A 23,638-nucleotide genomic window follows, 5' to 3' on the forward strand; every position below is an offset into this window, starting at 1 on the left:
AATAGGACCACAGGGACCCACGGTGACAGTTGGCCTTCCTTCTACAACCTCGGTGATCTTTCTTTCATCACTGCTACAATGTAAAGAAAAGTATATTGTTTTTGAAACTAGCAAGTACTTGAGCTCCAAATCTGTTCCTTCCAATTTTACAAATCATTTCAGTGCTTTGTTTACCCTAGTTAAAAGTTGGTTCGTTGGTGTTTAAATAAGTTAGTAGCCCTTTTCTTGTAAACCACAGCAGTAAACATCTGTGCCCTGTTGATTAAGATAGCTCAAAGCATTGATGGCTCTGAGAGGTAGCAAATTCTCTAGTGGTTTTTAGAATATGTCCGTGAAAATATTTGTTGCCAGAATCCATCACCTCTCTTAATTTATAGAGAAAATTAAATTAGCACCTGGCTATGAAAGTGTATTTTTTTAAAAGAGCTTCTCTGGTGCAAGCATATTTGATATTATTGTTATTATTATTTCCTTTGTTTTTTTAATGACAAATTTCTAATGCTTCAGGGTGTGAGCTTGATATAAAATGCAGGTGAGACTTTCAAATCCCCACATTGGAAATGTTTAAACTGCTACAAGTAAGGGCATTTGAAAACAACTTCAGCTAATCACTAATGCCATGCATCCTGCTCATCAACCATGACTGAAAATGGGAACCAAAGTTCTCGGCCAGAAGCTTGAATTTGTTTCAGTGTCTACGAATCCTCCTCCTCTTCCTCACCTCTTCAGGCCAAACATCTCTCTCTACCTTGAACCTCAAAATGACTGTGGCAGCTCTTCAAATGAAGCAACCTGTCTACCGGGAAGGGAAACTTCTTTTATCCACTTGAGATAGTCTTCTGCTGGACAAGTGAGCTCTGTATAGTGGTGAGAGGAAGTTAAAGAAGAAACATCCCCGAAATATGAAATACTAGGTTAAACTAGATGCATGGGGAGCATTCAGAAGGATTATGGGAAAAGCCAAAATCTCTGAAAAGAGCTTCAGAGGCAGATGGGTATTTCTATGTGTGGATAGAGTAGTAGGGCCACTCTAAATCAATAGGATTTACACTTCCCCTTTAAAAATCACCGCTACCACTCCAAGGTAAACACACATGGTACAATAAAAGTTGATTAAAAAAAAAGTAAAAGAAACATTTCATATCTAAATTTGTATAATAAGACAAAAAAATCCCTTCTGTTGAATCTTTAAAGCATCAGTGCCTTTGCCTTGCCTTTCTTCTTGTTATTGCCTTTCAGAATAGATTAATTTCCCTGAAAGATGGAATTTACAATCTTCTGCTGATTGAAACATTTGAAGCTGTGGTTGATGATGGAACACTGAGGCAGGTTTTGTGCAGCTGTGAGCAATGAAGTCCCTCCTCCCTCTGGGGACAGGCAGGTTTGTGTCTCCCCTCTCTCCCCCCCCCCCCATTTCCCCAACCCCCAGGCCAGCTTGGTCCCTTGTCTCTTTGTTACTCTGATTCTGGTGAGATGGTGTGAGTTTTGAGCTTGGAAAGAAAGTGTAATCTGGGTTCTTTATCTTTCTTTTCTTTCTTTCTTTTTTCTTTTCTCTTCTTTCTTTCTTTTTTTTAAAAATAGAATAACCACTTGGAGGGAAATAAAGGGAGTCGGAGCTCCTCATTCCTTCACGTGGAAGACGCTAAGTCCCAAACGGATCACCTAGTGATATACTGGATTTCTGAAATTCCCTATGGTTTTTATATTGCTGACACACTAGCTTGAGAGAACTGAGGATGGCAGGTGACCTAAGGGTGTAGTGTCTACACGGGGGTGGGGTGGGGGCGTGGGGTTGGCTTGGCCCAGAGTCATCAGGACAGGGGACGAAGCTTGGTGAAGATGGGCAGAGTGATCTAGGGAGCAGAGGGGCTGCTGGAGGCTCCAGCAAGGTGGACAGAGGTGGGGGAAAGAAGGCTTGGAGGGGGCGTGGCGACAGGAGGTGGGGCTGGGTCGGGACGGGGCTTCTGGAGGGCGGGGCCCGCGGTGGGCGGGGCGGGCGTGCTCAGAGCCGGGTCTGCGCCTCGGGGATGTAGATCTCGATGCTCTCGGCGCTCTCGGTGGCCGAGTTCTGGCGGACCGACGCGGCGCGCTTGGCGGCCATCAGGCGCTTGCGGGCCTCCTGGCGCTGCGAGCTCTCCAGCGAGCGCTCCCGGATCAGCGGCGCAGGGCCCTTCGCCGGCTTCTTTGGCACTGGAGGAGGGGCCCTTCTCTCCTGATCAAAGCAGAAGGTTCAGGACATTACACAGCTTCTCAGGACAAGCTTGGGAAAGACTCGGATAGGTCAGTAGTTAGAACATCACACACACACTTGTTGGATTGTTTTTAAGATGTTGCCCTAAGGGGTGATTACTGTTGATCTGCACACTGTATAGACATTTCTTTCCCCTCCTCTTCATGATTCTGGTTTGGGTAGTCAAAGGATGCAGGAAAACTTAAGAAATCCTGATGAGCTTAAGGCTAAGGGCAAGACTGGATTGCAGAACTAGGCCTCTCCAAGGGCAGGATGTGAGTATTTTAAACACCTCCCTCTACCTTCTCATCAGACCCCTGGTTGAAAGACTGAGGACCCCAGCACTTAACACCTGGGGAAATGGGGTCTCTGGAGACTCCAGGCTCTTCCTAGTGCCAGAGATGGGCTAGGAGAGCACAGTAGCCGCAGAACTATCTAGAACACCGGATCCCCTTTACGGAGGCAAGTCGCATCATCATCATCATCATCATCATCATCAATGTGCCCACCCAGATTCCCCTGCCCTCCACACTTAGTCAACCAAAGGAGCTTAGAAGACCATGTCCTTTAGCTCTGTTGATACCACGGTGAGTGAGACCCTCTGCGTGTTACACGAACACACAGCAATACAACGTACAGGGTGACCGAATAGGGAAGACCCTGCTATTTCCTACCCTGGGGGGTGGGGAGGCAGGTCGTTTCCTCAAACATCCTTCTTTAACAATGTCAATCCTGAGGAGGTCTCAGGATAACTAGTAGTCCCAAAGGGAATTCCAACCACAGGGAGAGAAACGGCAGGAACGTTTAACACTAGGCTGAAGAAGGCCCATCTGGCTTATCAGCAGCAGCAAACAATAAAACGGTTGTAGATATTCTCAATGTTACTGCAAAACATAACGGTTCATCTCTTTGGCAAGAAAACCAGTAGGGTGGGAGAAGAAGGGCATCTAAGGCACAATGCTTTAGAAAGAGGATGTTCAGCTTCCAGGGTGTGAACAGATCTACACAAACCCAATGTGTCCATTTAAGATAAAACATCCCAAGGTGCTATGGAATGAAATGTGACCCTGTTCTTAAAATCTGGATCAGATCCAAAGGGTACACTTTGTGTCTTAACACAGGCTCAGGGCAGCAGTTCTTCCTTGCTTGCCAGGAAGAAGTACCAAATTCATTGTAGTACAATGCACTGGCCCACAGTTGTCTGAGGTGGTGGAAAAGTCGTGAAGGGGAAGCATAGTGCAAACTGTCCACCATCACAGTATTAGATTCTTTCTCTTTCTTTCTGTCTCTCTTTCTCTTTCTTTCTTCCTTCCTTCCTTCCTTCCTTCCTTCCTTCCTTCCTTTCTTTCTTTCTTTCTTTCTTTCTTTCTTTCTTTCTTTCTTTCTTTCTTTCTTTCTTTCTTTCTTTTCTTTCTTTCTTTCCTTTCTTCCTTTCTTCCTTTCTTTCTCCCTCCCCCCTTCTAAGTCCATGGCACGGTGAAAAGTTCTGATCATTGACAAAATCCATTAAAAATGAAAACCTTTAAAAGTTGAGATAACTAATGATTCACTGTGCATGTATCAAGAGGTCTCATTATTGCAATTTGTACTACTTCTTTGGGACAGTTTAGCTCTTCATTGTGGGGTAATTCAGTGGATATTTTTAGGAGTATGACTGTTGGGAACTTTTTAGTCATTTACCTTTCCCCCTCCCATTTTTCTTTATTATTATTATTTTCTAATGTGTCAGTACTGAGGCTTGAACTCAGGGCTTTACACACGCTCTCACTTGGCTTTTCCACACAAGGCTGCCCCTATGTGAGCCACACCTCCATGTCCAGCTTTTTTCTGGTTAATTGGATATAGGAGTGTCACACACTTTCCTGCCCAGCTGGCTTCAAATAGTGATCCTCAGATCTCAGCCTTCTGAGTAGCTAGGATTATAAGCCACCGGTGCCCAGCCTACCTTGTTTTGTTGTGTTTTTTGTTGTTGTTTTGTTTTGTTTTAAGAACGCTTTTTAAGTAATTAATGAATGAGAAATAAAATGGATCAATTCTGGAAAGTAAATTACCAGCACGTATATACCTGCCAGGATTTCTTCAAATAAGATCCACTTAAAAGCCTTGACAGCAGATAGCTTCACACGCAGAGTAAAGAAAACTAAATGTGGTACAATGTTTGGCTTCTCAACTAAAAGCCCAGATGTACACCATATAAATTTCATATTTAATACTACAACCCCCAGTTTGGTGGCAATAGAACTGGAGGTGGGGACAGTGAAGAGATGGCATTCTGTTACAGACTGTCCCTTGGGACCAGATTTCTTCCTGGAGTCCATTGACCCCAGGAACCCCAATATAATGGGCGGCAGTGTCAATAACTAGAATGCCATTGACTCTAATAAAGGAGGAGACTTGAAGAGAGCAAGACCACCATTGCTTCAAAGGAGCCTCATTTTCTGAGGTTGAATCTCTTGGAACTATTTGACCTCAGGCAAGTGTTTCAAAACAGTCATGTATGAAGGACAGCCTGAGGAAGCAGACATTGGATACTTGTCTGAGCCTGGTGGAGCCACCCTAATCAGATATGAAATTACAGTTGCTTAATTAAAGTAAAAGAATTCCAGTCTTTATTTCTAAACTGTTGCATGAGGACCACAGTGAGCAGTATTTCCCTCCCCAGGCAAATCAACCAAGAGTAGAACTTTGGAAAAAAAAATCCCAACATTTATGATGACTACGGAAGCTTATGGTATTTTAGACTTGAACCACAGTGATTTGTTTATTACTATATTTATGAGATGATCATCAAGTCAGTTATTTTTCAGGGCTTCCTAATTTTCTCGGAAACACATCCTCAGCTTGTAAGGAAGTTGAACTCTTGCTCTATGGTACCATGCATTGTAGATGTCATTTATTTTCATTTAAAAAGCAAAAGGGAGGCAATTCCTTCCAATGACTAAAATGGTTTAACTTAAAAGTTTAATTGACCAAAAAAAAAAAAAAGCCACATTCCCATTTTCCAATTCACAAAGACAAGTTTTTTTTTTCTTTTAAAATATGCCTGAAACATATTACAGATAATATCCCAAATGATTACTATGTAAACATTGTCATTACAATGAAATTTATATGATATCAGCTCCATTTCACATTGTAAACAGCAGGACTGAATGCAGAAGCCTATTTAGACTGTCCAGCGTTTGTACAAGTTTTTAAATGAACCATACAAAATCTACATTGTTCTACCTTCTTGTCAAGAGGATCCATCTGTTTCCAATTATTGGCCTTTAACTGATGAAGTTCGTCAAATTTCATACTAATATTTTCTATGGACAACTGCAGCATGTCCCAAAACCCCGCCAAATCCTGGGAAGTGGGTCTCGGATGAGCATTAGGGTTCTGTACAAGAGAAAGAAACATATTTATGCTTTAAGGACCATGTGACACACCAGGCTCAGAGCCAATGAGACATTTGCAAATATTCCAAATAATGTAAGAATGCCGGGTTCCTTTTGGTGCAAGGAGATAAAAGCGAGGCTATGAATGGTAATCTTATCTCCACTTTTGGTTGGAGTTGGTGACTCAATTGTCAAGGCTGTAAAATTCCTCTCTTAGAAGTATCTAGACTTGTTGTATGGGTCTGATAAAGCGGATAAGGTCAAACATTTGAAAAATTCTAGCATGAGTTATTATACCCTGCATTTAAAAACAACACATTTAAATATCAACTTTGAAAAAAAACAACTTAGTATATTTATATTAGATATTCAACACTATGCCCCATAATTTGTTCACTGAACAGATAAGGAATCTAGAATATGATTAGATTTAACATTCATGTTGAATAATAATGTTTTCTAAGCACTCTGTAGGTATGTGTTTGGTTTTATTTCGTGGGTTTTGTTTTTTGTTTTGGTTCTGGGTTGAACCTTTAATCTACCATTGAAACACACCCTCAACCCTTCAAAATACTATGTATTTGGCAATTAAGATGTTATTAGTATAGGAATTCATTTTATGTGTGGCTGCTTGGATAAAATCACTTAGAATTTAATTAGATTTTTTTTTTTTTTTTTGTCATGGGGCTTGAACTCTGGGCCTGGGCTCTGTCCCTCAGCGCTTCAGCTCAAGGCTAGCACTCTACCACTTGAGCCACAGTACCACTTCCAGTGTTCTGGTGTTGGTTGGCTTTGAATTGTGCTTCTCAGATCTCAGCCTCCTGAGTAGTTAGGATTACAAGCCTGAGCCACCGTTGCTTGGCATTGTTTGTTTATTATGCCAGTACTGGGGCTTGTGCCAGGGTGTTGCGCTCTCATTTGACTTTTACCATCAAGGATACTGTTCTACCACTCTAGCCACATCCCCATTTCCAGCCTCTTGCTAGTTAAGTCTCATGGACTTTTCTGCCTGGGCTGACTTCAAACTGAGATCCTCGGACCTCAGCCTCCTGAGCAGCTAAGATTATAACCATGAGCCACTAGCACCCAGCATATATTTATTTATTTATTTTTCAGTCCTTAATTGGTTTTAAATAGATTGCCACATCATACAGTAAGCATGAACAAGTATCTATACATATAGAAGCATGATTACAAGGATTAATATGCTAGGATTGTAAACCTTCAGGGTTTGAGTTGGTTTTCTTTGTCCTCACCCATATATCTCTGACAATAGAAGGTATGACCTTAATTTATCTGATCTAAGAAAGGAAAATAAACCACATTCAAGAGACAAAGGTGACTTGGTCATTGCTGATCATTTTCTGCAAGAGTAGTTTAAGGCAGGCAAGTCAGTTTGTGGGAGCCTCCTCGTGTCAAGAGCCTCTGGCTAATGTCACTTTTTTCATGCCATGGAAAATCTGTGAGACCTCATATTGTATAATAACATGAGGCCAGCTTGTACTTTCAAAACTCATCCCTACAAAAAATGGTACCATCAGAACTTAAGAAAGAGCAAAGTTGTTGACCATGAAATTTAACAGGGTAGAAAGAACTTTGACATCTTTGAATGGACTAGTATCACTAGCCTGGTTTTTCTTTTTAAAAAGGTATAGGCAGGCACCGGTGGCTCATGCCTGTAATCCTCACTACTCAGGAGGCTGAGATCTGAGAATTGCAGTTCAAAGCCAGCCTGAACAGGAAGTCTGTGAGATTCTTATCTCCAGTTAATGACCAGAAAACTGCAAGTGGTACTGTGGCTCAAAGTGAAGAGTACTAGCCTTGAGTACAAAAGCTCAGGGACAGCACCCAGGCCCTGAGTTCAAGTCCCATGACTAGAAAAAAATAAAAAAGAAAAGGACGCATTGCTGGTGCTAGTGGCTTATACCTATAATCTTAGCTATTCAGGATATGGAGATCTGAGAAGAGAGATTTGAAGGCTGCTTGCATAGACAAATTCCAGATACTAATTTCAGTTAACCACCCAAAAAAGCCAGGAGTGGAACTGTGGCTCAAGTAGTAGAGTAACAGTCTTAAGTGGAAGAGAGAGTATACAGCCCTGAGTTAAAGCCCCAGTGCCAGAACATACAAACAAAAGATGTCTTTGCTGGGCACTATAATCCTAGCCTCAGGAAGCTGAGATCTGAGGATCGTGGTTCAAAACTAGCCTAGGCAAGAAAGCCCATGAGACTCTTATCTTCAATTTACCACAGAAAACTGGAAGTGGAGCTGTGGTTCAAGATAGTAGAGTGCTAGTCTTGAGCACAAAAATTCAGAGACAATGTCCAGGACCTGAGTTCAAGCCTCATGTCCAACTAAAAAAAAAAAAGAAAGAAAGAAAAAACAGAAAAGAAGATATATGTATAACCATAGTTCGAAAACATTCTCATAATCCTGATTTTCTTGCAAAAAATAAACTATAACATTGTAAATCCTTGAGTCACTGTTAAAATGTATTCTTGGGGTTAGTATAGCTCAGTGGTGGAATGAATGCCTGCTTAAAAAGTTTAAGGCCTTGGGTTCAATCCTCAGTATCATACAGCAACAACAAAAAATTATTTCAGTGACAATTAATGAAAGGATTTGTGTATGGTATTTTGACTTAGTAAATAATAAAATTTCTTTTTGGGCATGTTAGTGCATGCTTGTAATCCCAATTTGGGAAGACTAAGATGGGTGGATCATAAATTCAAGTTCAGATTGGGGAACACAGCAAAACCCTGTCTTTATAAAAACATTCCTCAACATCTAGACATTCAAAACAGAAAGATAATAGTTTAAACAAAGTGCCTTTCAAATAGTTTTTGATCACACAATATATTTGGCCTTATCAGGAAGAAAAAAGTAAACTACCTATTTTGGATTCATGATCCCTATTGGCTAAACTTTTAGTTTTACCACCAATATAAAGAAATAGTAGGGTTGAATACCTTATCTAAAACCACTGGGCTCTGAAGCTGAGATTTTGTACTTTTTAGGGTTTGGGAATATTTACATTTACATAATGAGATACCTTGGGGATGAGACTCAAGTTTAAACATGAACTTCATTTACATTTCATAAATACCTTACACACGCAGCCGGAAGGTAACTATTTTCCACAGTAAGAGGAGTTGAAGTCTGGGCCTCCCACTTGCCATGCAAACGCTCTACCACTAAAGCCACACCCACAGCCCTTTCCTTTTGTTTTTTAGGGGTTTTATTTTGTGTGTGCCAGTACTGGAGCTTGAACTCAGGGCCTAGGTGTTATCTCTGAGCTTTTCTGTTTAAGACTTGAGCCACAGCTCCACTCCCAACTTTTTGCTGGTTTATTGGAAATAAGGATCTCACTGACTTTCCTGTCTGGTCTGGCTTTAAACCTCAATCCTTAGATCTTAGCCTCCTGAACAGCTAAGAGAACAGGCATGAACCACTGGTGCCTGGCTCTAGTTTGTTTTTGAGGTAGGGTCTCCTGTTAAATTGCCCCTGCTGCTCTAGAACTGTCTCTACTTAGCTACTATCTGGGATTACAGGTGTGTGTGTGTGTGTGTGACACAGGGGAGGAGATTTCATGTTACCTTTCCATAGAGGTTTACAATAGATTCCAATCACTCACATACTACACCTGTGTTTAGACTACAACTTGTTATATGAAGTCAGATGTAGGATTTTCTACTTGTAATGAGTATCATGTGAGTGTAACAAAAGTTTCAGATTTTGAAGCATTTCTGGCTTCAGATTTTTTTTGTTGTTGTTTGTGGATTTTTTTATTTTGTCCATTGTGGGTTTTGAACTCTGGGCCTAGGCACTGTCCCTGAGCTCTTCAGCTCAAAGCGAGTGCTCTGTTGCTTGAGCCATAATGCCATATTGGGATTCTGGTTGTTAATTGGAGGTCAGAGTATCATGGATTTTCCTGCTGGAGCTGGCTTTGAACTGCAATCCGCAGACCCCAGCCTGCTGAGTAGCTAGGATTACAGGCATAACCACCAGTGTGGCTTGTTTTGTGTTTTTTTTTAAGGCAAGGTCTCACTTTGTATCACAGGCTGACTTAGAAATTCGATCTCAGACTTAGCCCACCGATTGCTGGGATCACAGAGGGACATCACCATGCCCAGCTGATTTCAATTTTTTTTAAATTAGAAATGCCCAATCTGTAGATCATTGGGCACAAATACCTGTAATATTTTTTTCAGTGTACTTAACTCTGTATCATAGGCAATTTATTCCCTCTTCTCAAGGGATCTCTTTTTTTTGTTGTTGTTGTTGGTTGTGGGGCTTGAACTCTGGGCCTGGGCACTGTCCCTCAGCTCTTCAGCTCAAGGCGAACGCTCTACCACTTGAGCCACAGCACCACTTCCCTCTCAAGGAATCTCTTTGCCTTACCTTTGTGAAATAGATAGGTAAGGAAACAGAAAAAGAGAGCTAGGGTCTGACCGTTCTCCAAGTGGATAGTCATGTGACTTCCCACACACAAAAGTGAGTAGCAGCTCAATGCTTAATCCAGGCCATCGTGGAGGTTAGAGGTCAGAAAGTAGAAGAAAGAGGAGGCTGGGTTCTTTGGTTTAGTTATGTTGGAAAAAGCCAACTTTTGTCAATTCATTCTAAGCCTGAGAGTCTGGTTTGGGATAATGTGTAAGTGTATCCAAAATAAAGGGCCTATTATTTTTCTCCTCCTCAGAGTAAGAACTAAAGTAAGGAGGGTTGACTCTCAGTCTGGCCAATCATAATGCTGCTTTTATGTGGCTGTAAGCCTGAGTGAGGCCAACACTAGGCTACCTTGCTTCCTGCTGCCAATGGGGTGGAGCTAACTCCTTCAAGCTAAGGAATAGAACTTCAATCCTGAGTGGAATTTATGGTACTGAGGCCAAATACACTGGGCTGTGAGTCTTGGCTCTGCCTATAACTGTGCGTGGTCATAGATTTTTAGCTTTTCATATTCATTTTTTCTCATCTATAGTATCATCATAAAAATGAGGTCACTATTATTAACTCTAAATGCTCATTCTAAGGATTGAACGAACTCAGATATCTACAGGTGCTTACTTAATACAGAGTCTGGCACATGTATGCTCTTGGCCTTTCCTGCAGAGGCCTGGCTTCACCACCAATGACCCTCTTCCCCAGTGTGGCACTGGATTCCTGCATTTCACTTTGTTTCTCCTGTTTTCCCAGAAATAAGAGCCCACCAGGAACAAGGAAACATCAGAAGTTGTTTAATAAGGCTTTAAAGTTTCTTAGAAGTCAGCAAATCTTTTCCAAATATCTTGTCTACAATGACGTCTTTAAAATCTACACAAAGTGCTAGGTGTTGGTGGCTTAAGCCTGTAATCCTAGCTACTCAGGAGGCTGAGATCTGAGGGTCATGGTTCAAAGCCAGCCTGGGCAGGAAAGTACATGAGATTCCTATTTCCAATAAACCACCAGAAAACTGGAAGTGGCACTGTGGCTCAAGTGGTAGAGCACGCCCCTTGAGCTGAAGAGCTGAGGGACAGCGCCCAGGCCCAGAGTTCAAGCCCCAAGACTGACAAAAAAAAAAAAAAATATCTGCACAAAGTTTACATTCTACTCCACAGTACAGTTGTTCATTAAATAATTTCTTTGGGTATACCAGTCCTGGGGCTTGAACTCAGGGCCTGGGTGCTGTTCCTGAGATTTTGTGCTCTAGGCTGGTGTTCTACCACTGGAGCCACAGTTCCCCTTCTGGCTTTTTAGTAGTTAATGGGTAATAATTGTCTCTCTAGCTTCCCTGCCCAAACTGACTTTGAACCATGATATTCAGATCTCAGCCTCCTGTGTAGCTAGGATTACAACTGTGAGCCAAAGGCTTCTGGCACTTTTTTTTTTTTTTTTTGTCGGTCTCGGTGCTTGAACTCTGGGCTTACACACTGTCCCTCAGCTCTTCAGTTCAAGGCGAGCACTCTACCACTTGAACCACAGCACCACTTCCAGTTTTCTGGTGGTTTATTGGAGATAGAGTCTCACGGACTTTCCTTTTGGGGCTGGCTTTTAACCATGATCCTCAGATCTCAGCCTCCTGAGTAGCTAGGATTACAGGCGTGAGCCACCAGTGCCTGGGTTTGGCTAATTCTTCCAACAACTGTGACTTCCACAGTTTCAGCAGTATAGCTTTCTATTTCCCTCCCTCCCTCCCTCCCTTCTTCCCTTTCTCCCTCCCTCCCTCCCTTCCTTCTTCCTTTCTATCTTGCAGTGTTGGGCTTTGTGCTAGCTAAGGCAGGTGCTCTACCACTTGAGTCATGCCACTTGAGTGTGTGTGTGTGTGTGTGAATGTGTAGATTAAAAAAAAAATAGCCTAGAGAAGAGAAATGGCTTTTGCTGATTTTCTCTTTTCTCTTCATTGAGCTCTGTCTAGATAAATCTCCTTCCCCCTCCTACCCCCAGTCCGTATCTGTCCTTGTAAATAAGATCTGAAGAGAGAGCAATGGGCCAGTGATACAGAGTTAAAATTCTAAAATCATATTTTGGGTCATTTATATTGCAAACAATCAGGGTTTCATGTTCCACACATAAATAGTGGCTTTTCCTTTTCTTTATTTTAGGTCCGGCATGTTCAACAACTTAGTAATCAAAGCCAGGCTACTGAAATTATGCTTTAGGAGACAGTAGCAAGCTTTTTATCTTTTGTTTCAAGCCCAGGTGAGTTGTAGCTTGCTTTATTTTGCAGTCGACTCTTAAAATAGGATGGCTTAAATAAGGTAAAATTTTTTTCCTTTTTTAAAAGTTTACCTTATTTTTCAGTTAGTGTAAACTTGTAGTAAGAGGGGATTTCATTGTGATATTTGCATACATGTACACAGTGCACCCTCAACAGAGTTACACAAGTAGTAGAAGAGGTGCTTTTGTTTTCTTTTCTTTTTGTCAGTCATGGGATGGAACTCTGGGTCTGAGCACCGTCCCTCAGCTCACCCAAAGAGAGTGCTCCACTACTTGAGCCACTTCTGGTTTTCTGGTGGTTAATTGGAGATAAGAGTCTCACGGACTTTCCTGCCTTGGCTGGCTTTGAACTGAGATTCTCAAATCTCAGCCTTCTGAGTAACTAGGATTACAGGCATGAGCTATCAGTGCACAGTTTATTTTCTTTTTTGTATGTCCAAAATTGTTGGATTGGATCATTGTCTCAAAGAAATCTAATGTACACTTCAGGATACCTTCCACCTGTGACCTTTGAGGTAAAACAGAAACTCTGTTTAGGAAATAGCCATTGACAGCTATTTTAGAGAGAATCATGATCCAAGATGTTTTTCTTTGTAATTTTTAGCTTTGAAACAGCAGCTTGCTTTATATTATGGGAAGAACAATAAAAATCCGAGCTATCATTTGAAAGCCAGGAAAATGGAAATTTTTAGTTTCATAAAAGCAGGAAATGAAGTTTTAATGTGAGTGCTTTTCTCTCCAAAGATGATTTAAGTGTAAATATTTTTTTAAAAAAAATTTAAGAAAAGCAGGAAATAAGATTCATTAAAAAGTTGTCTGTTCTAGGTAAAAGACCCCAAAGCTTGAGTTCAAACAGTTTTACTTTAGTTTGGCTAGTCTTGAGGACAAGTTCTTCTCATGATTCTCTACTAGCAGGAGATCGTGAGGAGGCCAAATGTTACCTACCAGGTTTTCTTCACACAGTTCTCTGAACTGGTAGAATTTCTGGGCCATGAGAAGTTGGGCACTGCCCACTGCGGTTCGGATTTTCCCTAGAACTGAAAAGAGCAAACACACAAGAAGTTTACACAGATGCCTCATGGCAGAGATTTAGTCTGGTAAATAAAGAAAAGAGAAGGTTATGATGTCACGATGGGAAAAAACAGCGTACGTGGCACGTCCCATGCCCACCCACGTCCTTGTGATGTGAGTCCATGCACTCCGGGCTCCTGGGCTAACGCATAAAATGAGAGTTCTGGCTTCCCATCACAGCACTGCATGAGAAGAGGCAAATAAGGGTTTCTGTTTTGTTTTGTTTTAATTTCTAATTTTTGTGCTGGGCTTCAACTCAGGATGCTGTGTTCTCACATGGCTTTTTCTATTCCAGGTTGGTGCTCTACCATTTGAGCCATACCTCCACTTCAAGCTTCATTGCTGGTTAATTGGAGATAAGAGTCTCACAGACTTTTCTGCTTAGGCTGGCTTTAACCTCCATCCTCAGATTTCAGCCTCTTGAGTGGTTAAGGTGTGAGCCATTGGCTCCTGGCTAGGTTTTTATTTCTTAAACTTCTTTTACTCCAAGGATGAATTTCAACTGTTTGTCAGTACAGTTATGGATTCATAAAATAAGCAATTATGGTATACTACCTTATTTTTCTAACCAGAACTCAAACATAAGAAAAAGCAAAGCTTGGAGGGAGGAATCTCTTGGCAATCGCCAGACCTAACCCATAACCTTTATTATTTTGCTGGAGTTCAGCCACTGATTCTGCCAGGGAACAGTTTTTTTTTTTTTCTTTTCCTTTGTGCCAGTCCCAGGGCTTGAACTCAGAATACTGGCATTGTCCACTTCAGCCATGGCTCCACTTTCTGCTTTTTGGTGTTTAATTGGAGATAAGAGTCTCTCAGACTTTCCTGCCCAGGCTGGCTTTGAACTCCTGATCCTCAGATTTCAGCCTCCTACATAGCTAGGATTATAGGTGTGAACCACTGGTGCTCAGCAAGGGAAAGGTTTTCTAAGCAGAGAGAACATGCAGTTTGCTGCCTAGAGAATACCAGAGCCAGCCCAGCTTGTATGGTGCAGCCTGCTTTTCTCATGAATACAGGTTCAGTTCCCTATATGGACATATAGGGAAGCTATATATCTTTGTTTGTTTGGGGGTTTTTTGGGTCCGGTCATGGGGCCTGAACTCTGGGCCTGGGTGCTGTCCCTCAGCTCTTCAGCTCAAGGCTAGCGCTCTACCACTTGAGCCACAGCGCCACTTCCGGCTTTTTTCTTTTTGCTTATGTGATGCTGAGGAATCGAACCCAGGGCCTCTGGCATGCAAGGCATGCGCTCTACCACTGAGCCACCTTCCCAGCCCTGGGAAGCTATATATCTAAGGAAGCTTTTCTTCACAAGAAAGCTACTTCTGGTTCCCTGTGCAGTCCAAGGCCAGCACCCTGACTGCCAGGTGGATGTGCCCCAACTGGGTAGGGCTCTCTGGAAAACCTCCCCAAGTCTGTGTGTCTCCCAGGGATCCCCTGAACCAGCCACCGACGCAGAAGCAGCTACCACTGGTGGAGCACTGCCACTGGGCCATTTATAACATGTCTGCCCTCTGGGGCAAGAGGGAAGGGGAAAAGATGCCCACATGGAAAACCAGCTTCAGAAAAACCCTGGCCCAGTGTGAAAACCTTCCTGGAGAATAATCGACATCTAGGCAATCTTGTTGTTCTGAATTTATAGAGTATCAGAATGGAATTCTATGTGTCTCTCTCTGTCTCTGTCTCTCTGGTCTCTCTGCCTCTCTCTCTCTTTCTCCCACTCCAGCTAGTGTGGGTGTATGACCTGGGTGAGAGTTTAGAGCAATGCTTTCTCCTCCACTGAGAACCTTTGGTGCTGGTGGTACTGGGGTTTGAACTCAGGACCTGGGCTCTATCCCTTTGCTTTTTCTTTCAAGGCTGGTACTCTACCATATGAGCCACAGGTCCACTCCTGGCTTTTTGGTGGTTAATTGGAGATAAGAGTCTCATGCACCTCCCTGATCAGGCTGGCTGTGAACTGTGATCTGCAGATCTCAGCCTCCTGAGTAGCTAGGATTACAGGCTTGAACCATTAGTTCCTGCCCAGTGTCTTCTTTTCTCAGCCACATTCCCCAAAGAGTTTGATAAGAATACAGAAGAGAAAGAAACTTCATTTCCCAGGTTTTTCTAGTAATTCGCCTCTTTCTTGTCTACAATATCAGGCTGGGTAATAGTTCATCATAATAGTTTATAATATATATTATACATGTGACACTACTTAAATGTTTTGGAACATTGTTCATATGTCACAAATCACACCAAATAGCTCAGGGACAGACATGTTCCTTTTCAGTCACAATATGAGGCTATCTGGCAGAAATTCTTCAGGCCTAAGTTTTGACCTTCTTTCTACTTTGCTCTAAAACTCTTTTGAGATGCTTATCATTTCCCTCATTAACTAGGTTTCCTCTCAGTGTCTGAGCATCTCTGATCCAGAAAAGACAGCTATGTAAATATAAGATACTCTGTATTGACTGGACCCCCCCCAAAAAAAAAGATACTTTGTAATGATTGAGAGGTGATTGGGGCACTCGTGGCTCATGCCTGTTATCATTGCTATTAAGGAGGCTAAGATCTGTTCATAGTCTGCTCCAGGAAGATTCTTCATCTCCTGTTAGCCAATAAAAAGCCAGAAATGGAGGTGTGACTCAAGTGGATGAGCACCAACCTTGAGTGAAAAAAGCCAAGTAAGAGCTCAAGGCCCTAAATTGAAGCTTGCGTACTGGCACACACGCATGTATACACACACACACACACACACACACACACACACACACACACACACACACGTTTAGAATTGATGACCTGAGTGATCCTGAGTTCTTGCTTCAACTTACTGTCACTCAATCTCTGGTTTCTCCTATACAGGAAGAGGGCTACCGGTATCTATTTGTTGAGTTATTCTACTAATCTATATGAACTGTTAAGGATAGTGCTGGATATACAGAAATCATGTAATAAACATCGGTTATTGGGGCTGGGAAGGTGGCTCAGTGGTAGAGCGCTTGCCTTGCATGCCTGAGGCCATGAGTTCGATTCCTCAGCACCACATAAGCACAAAGTAAAAAGCCCGAAGTGGTGCTGTGGCTCAAGTGGTAGAGCGCTAGCCTTGAGCTGAAGAGCTGAGGGACAACGCCCAGGCCCAGAGTTCAGGCCCCACGACTGGACCCCAAAATAAATAAATAAATGTCGGTTATGATCCTTTATGGATGTGACAACCAGAGAGCCACACTTACTCTAGTCAGAAGAGAAGAGGGAAAAAAAAACAAAGTCTGAATATTTAAGGGTGACTGGACATCCTGGTTGCTTGAAACAGGTTTATTTTCTGGAGGGTTTGTCCCAGATTTGGCAAGGTAAGTAGAACAGGTAATTCCTAAGTGAATAGGTAGTTTTAAGCGAGCCCTGGGGTTGGGGAAACCTCTCTGAAATATCTTGCCACAGAGCAGATTAAGTGTGACACACCGATTCTCAGAATGTATTTTAGGAGTTTACAAAGAGAGACTCAAGTTCTCTAATTTGTTGGTTGGGATTCCATAGCTTCTGGAAGTTGTTGTAAAAACTTCAGCTATTCTGATTGACCTCAGGTCTTGAAGTTAGTGGTTCTCAAATATACCTGAATATCTGAGCTTCCTCAGACCTCCACAAAAGCAGTCAATATGACAGTGGTTCTTGCCAGGCACCAGTGACTCCTACTACTGAGGACGCTGAAATCTGAGGATCAAAGTGCAAATTCATCCCAGGCAGGAAAGTCTGTGTGACTCTTATCTCCAACTAACCAAAGTGGAAGTATGGCTCAAGTGTCAGGGCTTCAGCTCCAGCCCCTGTAGTGGCAAGCATGTGCACGCCCACACCCACACACCACATGATAGTTGTTCTCACCAGAGAAAGCATTGCTCTAAACATTCATCCAGCTGACACATTCATCCGATGAATAGAGGGTAACTTAAATGTTTTCTTAGAAGTAAAACAAGGGACATCTTTCTTCATTTAGCAAGGTCTAGAGCAAGCCCTGGATTTAGAGCCCTTGTGACAATATCTCCGGTAGAGTTCCCAGGTTTTTGCCTCGTGTTCCTTGGATGGAAATTTCTTAGGGACTGTAGGGTACTGGCATCTTTCCTAGGTCCAGGGAAGGGATAATGACGTGGGCCTAAGAGAAACCATGACATGGGAGGGCTGGGGGATAAGTAGGCAACAATTTATATTTCCTTGCCCTCCACACATTCTCTTGCAGATCACTAATAACTAACTCACTCTGAAGTTAAGAGAGAAGTCCTATTGGGGATTTTCTGGGGTTTTCTTTGTGTTTGTGTGTGTGTGTGTGTGTGTGTGTGTGTGTGTGTGTGTGTGTGTGTGTGTGTGTGTGTGTGTGTGTGTGTGTGTGTGTGTGTGTTCCCTTGATAGGTGAGATAAAATGTTTTCTCTGGAAGGCAAAATTTTTTTCTTTGTTACATGAGCCTCCAGGAAGTAAAAAAGTAATACACAATAAATGGAAACATCAGTGGAAGTAGAAAACAGAAAGGAAAAAGACCAACTATTATAAGTGAGAAATGAGAAACAAAAGATGAGTTGAGCATAGGGGCACATGCCTATAATCCCAGCACTCATGAAGCTGAGGAAGGAGGATCCAGGCCAGCCTAGACTACAGAGCAAAACCCTATCTCAAGAAGGAGAAGGAAGCTAGGTGCTGATGGTTTATGCCTGTAATCCTAACTATACAGGAGGCTGAGATCTGAGGATGTGAGGATCACAGTTCAAAGCCAGCCCAGGTAGGAAAGTCCTTGAGACTCTTATCTCCAACTAACAACCAATAATCCAGAAGTGGAGCTGTGGCTCAAGTGGTAGGGGGCTAGCCTTGAGCACAAAAGCTTTGCAACAGCATCTAGGCCTTGAGTTCAAGCCCTAGGACTTGAAGAGGAGGAGGATGGGGAGGGGAATAGAGAAGGAAGAGGCAAAGAAGAAGGAAAGTCAGAAGGAAGATGAGGGGGAGAGAGAGGAGCATCTTGATACTGTTTGATAATGTTTTGCACTCTAAAATTACAATGCCTACCTACAGCAAAAAGAAAATACTCGGAAAAGCAAGAGCAAAAGTAGAACGAGTGAATGAAATACAGGTGCAACTGTGGGCTCTTCCCATACATCTAAAGGAGCACATCTAGTATTAGAAAGTTGGATCAGGCTTTGGTAGCTCATTCCTGTAATCCTATCTCCTCAGGAGGCCGAGATCTGAAGATTGTGATTTGAAGCCAGGCACGAAAGTCTGTCAGAGACTCTTATCACCAATTAGCCACCAAAAAGTGAAAGTGGAGCTTTGGCTCAAGTGGAAAAGAAAATGTTCAGGGGCACTGCGCAGGCCCTGAGTTCAACCCCCAACAACAGCGTGTGCATCCTTGGCACGCGTGCACACACACATACACAAATCTAGTGTTAAGCATGCCTTCCAAAAGTGTTTTCATAGAGCACAAATAGGCCATGTGAATTCTGAGAATTCATTCAGTCCTTCAGCATGCTATATGAAAGCATTCTGCTAAAGGAAAATGAGATCTGGAAAGCAAGGGTCAAGTCCCTCCCTCACAGAACTTATGTCTTGGTAGAGATAAGTGGGGAGAGAGCAATAGGAAACATACAGACAGTGATAGAAACATTCTGGATTCACTAGATTACTTGTATTGGGACAGGTAGAATTCAGCCTGACTGAGCAAACCCAGAAGGTCAAGGGAGTTAGAGAACATTGTATTACAGAACATTTCCTACAGAATGGAAAACATGATTTGCAGTCAAATTGGCTACAGTATAAAAGTTGGGTCTGAATGAAAATATTTAGTTTTAGTCATCACAATTTGATAATGCCAGATTTTTTTTCCATATGGGAAAAAAAAAAGATTCAAATACTTTCAGATACTTTGGTGTTCAAAGAATGATAGAACAAAGATCCAGGTTCCTCCTCTTCCTCAGAGGAACCAATGTTGATTTTGTTTTCACATTTGCTCCCGAATTTATTTACTTGCCCACCTCCATGAAATGCAGCTCTAGAGAGTAGTAGGAATTCTCTCCTGCCCTGTTCCCCTTCAGGGACAGAGGGTGGGGTGGGGAGAAGTCGCTGGAGTAGAGAATGACTATTCCACACCATCTCTCAGCTCACTAAGGTCTCCTCACTGGCCATTGGAAAGGTGATAAAGACTTTCTGAATGTAAGCAAAGGAACATTAAATTGGGATCATCTCTCTCATCAGGCTTTGTGGCTTGAATTGCAGTAGTAGATCTTCTTTGACAGAGTGGATAGGATGTGCCCCTGGGGTTCTGTGTTGTTCGGTAAATGCAATCTTTCTAGGTTGTTCAATCTAATGTAGTATTATAGCTCAGATCCTGAATGTCCTTCCAAGTCCCATGTGTTCAAAGCTTGTTTTGCTAGCCTGTGCTGCTACCAGTAGATGGTGGGAATGAAGGAGAGAGGCCATTGTGGAAGTAAGTTAGGTTATTGGCAGCAGGACCTTGGAGATGATACTAGGGCCCAACCCCTTTCACTCCCTTTTGTTTCCCAGCTATCAGGAAGTGAGCACCAGCCTCTGCCATGGTATTCCATTACAAGTTCAAACAATAGACTAAAACCTCTGGAACTATGAACCAAAAGAAACCCTCTTTCTTTCTTTCTTTCTTTCTTTCTTTCTTTCTTTCTTTCTTTCTTTCTTTCTTTCTTTCTTTCTTTCTTTCTTTCTTTCTTTCTTTCTCCTTTTTGCTGGTACTAGGGCTTGAACTCAGGGCCTGGGCACTGTCCTTGAGCTTCTTTGTGCTCAAGGAAAGTGCTCTACCACTTGAGCCACAGCACTACTTCCAGATTTTTCTGTTTATGTAGTACTGAGGAATCAAACCCAGGGCTTCATGTGTGCTAGGCTAACACTCTACCACCAAGCCACATTTCCAGCCCTAACCCTTTTCTTTATTAAGCTGACTCCTTCAGATATCTTGTCAGTGACAGAAAGCTGACCTAACAGAAGTAGCTAGCAGTTTTAACCACCCTCTTTTCTTCTCTCTCAGCATTTAGGGGAAGTTTGGTCTGAAGCTACTTATGTAGAAGCCATCAGGGTGAACTTGACAGAGATGATTGCTGTAAATTGTAAGTTCTATTTATTTTTCTCAACTTCAAAAGGTAGTACAGTACAGGGAAGTTGCAATTTGACATGTCCAATGCTTCTTGAGGAAGTTGTGTTTTCTTTAAAGATTATACACCATAACGAAGAAAGATGTGTGTGTGTGTGTGTGTGTGTGTGTGTGTGTGTGTGTGTGTGTTGGGAGGGGGCATAAATGCAATCTGTGATTTGAAATTTCTAGCTAGATTCAATCGAAGACGAAGAGACATTTAGAGAGAAGCACATCTTGTGTGTCTCACTGACCCCTGTGGAGTAAGGTTTTTACTTGAGAACACAAAGGTATAGAAGCACACAAGTGAAGAAAATGAACACTGTCTTAGTGTTCTGCCAGTGAATCTCAGGCAGATGCAAGTTTATGCTGGTGACAGCAAGGTAGAACAAAGACCACTTTCTTTGAGGATATGCTTGACTTTTTACTGGGTCAAAATCAGGATGTCAGGGCTGGGAGCAGGGGGCAGTGCATAGCTCAGAGCTAGAGTATGTCCTTTAGCATGCATGGAGCCCTGGATTCAATCCCCAGCACTGAAACTTAATGATAAATACTAACCTAGATTTCAAATCCTTAAGCATAATTATCACCTGTATAATACCTCATACTCCAAGATGATTAGTGTTTAGGTCTGAAAAGGCAGGATTAATCGCCCTTATTTATGATATCCTACTCCACCATCATTAAGCCTCCATGTGAAGCCTCAGGCACAGTGAAGAACCTACACCTTTCTCCAACCTCTAACATAGATGTGGACATTGCATCTCACCACAGAGGACACATCTAGCTGACCCCTAGTGGTGAGACCATTACATCATCATCATCATCATCATCATCATCATCATCATCATCATCATCATCATCATCACGTGTGTGTGTGTGTGTGTGTGTGTGTGTGTGTGTGTACACCAGTGCTGGGGCTTGAACTCAGGGCCTTTCACTCTTACTTTGCTTTTTCATTCTAGGCTGGTATTCTACCACTTAAGCCACACCTCAGTTGTTTTGGTTTTTTTTGGTCGGCCGTGGGGCTTGAACTCTGGGCCTGGGCGCTGTCCCGCAGCTCTTCAGCTCAAGGCGAGCGCTCTACCACTTGAGCTACAGCGCCACTTCCGGTTTTCTGGTGGTTTATTGGAGATAGGAGTCTCATGGTCTCTCCTGCCCAGGCTGGCTTTGAACCGTGATCCTCAGATCTCAGCCTCCTAAGTAGTTAGGATTACAGGTGTGAGCCACCAGCGCCTGGCACACCTCAGTTTTTTTTAACTGGTTAATTGGAGATGAGAATCTCAAAGACTTTTCTGCCCGAACCAACTTTGAATCTCAATCCTCTGATCTTAGCCACCTGAGTAACCAGGATTACAGGCATGAGCCACCAAAGGCCAACTCAGCATTCTTTATTGGTCAAACAGTGTCACTTTTTAAAAATAAAAAATAACATGTTTAATTTGCTAGGGTCTATCTGGAATTATAACTTGTATATCCTATCTATTCTTTAGTTCTTGGACATGTACCTAGCAAACTAAAAAGTGGTATGGCCTAAATCAGGGCATTATTTCCTTTGCATTTTCTTACTTTAGTATCTATCCTCTGGAGTATAAACTAATTGAATGTCTCCTGTTGATGGCTTTCATTCAGGAAGATTTTCACAAATGTTACTGTAAGGGCAAACCATTTCTTTTGCCTGTATGTAAAAGGAATCCATAATAATTACTTCGAGATGCAGATTTTAGTGTCTCTGTGTGAAGTCTGGAATGGTTTCCTCCACCTATCTGAGTTAGAACAGTGGTCCAATAGCTGCTGGGTGATAAAGAACCATAGAAGAGACATGCTCTTAACCATGACTGGAAATAAGAGGCTCCCACTAATGCCCTCCTCCCACCTCAGGTCAGGACATTGCTCAGAAAACAGATTTGCCATGAGTTGAAGGGTGAGATGCTGTTCATGTATGGCAGCTCCCACTGCAAAACAAGGCCCATCACAATCAGGTCCAAAGAGTCTGTCACATGAACCTGCCAACCAGAGCAGCAACCCTGCTTCCCACACAGTGCCGAGCCTGTGCCTTGGTGCCAGGAAGAACCCACACCCACTCATCTTTTTTTTTTTTTCTTTTCTTTTCTTGTCGGTCATGGGGCCTGAACTCTGGGCCTGGGCACTGTCCCTCAGCTCTTCAGCTCAAGGCTAGTGCTCTACCACTGGAGCCACAGCACCACTTCCGGCTTTTTCTGTTTATGTGGTGCTGAGGAATCGAACCCAGTGCCTCATGCTTGCAAGGCATGCACTCTACCGCTGAGCTACCTTCCCAGCCCACCCACTCATCTTTTACTGCTGTCCACTAGTCCTTTGAGATGTTCTTCATTACCTCCCTTCCTCATTTATCACTTTCCTTTTTCTTTATTCGGTCCCTATTCCTTCATCATCAACCATAACCTTGCCTCTTATGAAATTAAAGGAATCACAACCAGGCATGAAGACTCTCAATGTTCTGTCTTCTCCTAAAACGTGTTCCACATTCAGTCCTATAAACCCTTCAACTGCCCTTACTATAACAATCTTTATTACAATTAGATTTATAAGACTTGATCACAATAGGAATAGCCTCCATCCTTTGCCAACCTTGTAGGACTGGTTTTATTATTCCTTCCTTCCTCCCTCCCTCCTTCCTTTCTTCCTTCCTTCCTTCCTTCCTTCCTTGCTCCCTCCTTTCCTTTCCTTTCCTTTCCTTTCCTTTCCTTTCCTTTCCTTTCCTTTCCTTTCCTTTCCTTTCCTTTCCTTTCCTTTCCTTTCCTTTCCTTTCCTTTCCTTTCCTTTCCTTTCCTTTCCTTTCCTTTCCTTTCCTTTCCTTTCCTTTTTTTTGGGTCTGGTCGTGGGGCCTGAACTCTGGGCCTGGGCACTGTCCCTCAGCTCTTCAGCTCAAGGCTAGCGCTCTACCACTTGAGCCACAGCGCCACTTCCGGCTTTTTTTCTTTTTGCTTATGTGGGCTTGGGAATCGAACCCAGGGCCTCAGGCATGCAAGGCAAGTGCTCTACCACTGAGTCACCTTTCCAGCCTTCTTTTTCTTTTTCTCTGTCTCTGTCTCTTGCTCCTAGTTCCTATTTCTTTTCTTTTTTTCCTTTTTTCCTTTTTGTTCATGCTGGCAATTAAACCCAGGGCCTCCCAGATGCTA

General features: G+C 42.6%; 1 protein-coding gene across 18 annotated transcripts in view; it reads right to left on the reverse strand.

Moving 5' to 3' along the window:
- Window positions 1-1,400: 1,400 nt before the first annotated feature.
- The window catches only part of Dlgap1 (DLG associated protein 1), an 882,629-nt gene continuing 860,391 nt past the window's right edge, over window positions 1,401-23,638 (reverse strand). For 10 of the 18 annotated variants that reach the window (XM_070029510.1, XM_070029508.1, XM_070029507.1 and 7 more), the window contains 3 exons: window positions 13,246-13,337; window positions 5,459-5,611; window positions 1,401-2,212 (listed from right to left, as the gene is read on the reverse strand). In XM_070029510.1, the coding sequence (XP_069885611.1) occupies window positions 2,003-2,212; window positions 5,459-5,611; window positions 13,246-13,337 (455 nt within the window). In that variant the 3' untranslated portion in view covers window positions 1,401-2,002. Of the gene's footprint in view, window positions 2,213-4,824; window positions 5,612-13,245; window positions 13,338-23,638 lie in introns of those variants that run through there. The other 8 variants (XM_070029517.1, XM_070029513.1, XM_070029514.1 and 5 more) reach the window with 3 other exon arrangements.

This window comes from Dipodomys merriami, unplaced genomic scaffold (assembly GCF_024711535.1).
Source record: "Dipodomys merriami isolate MVZ:Mamm:240054 unplaced genomic scaffold, mDipMer1.0.p SCAF_2, whole genome shotgun sequence".
Lineage (NCBI taxonomy): Eukaryota > Metazoa > Chordata > Mammalia > Rodentia > Heteromyidae > Dipodomys > Dipodomys merriami.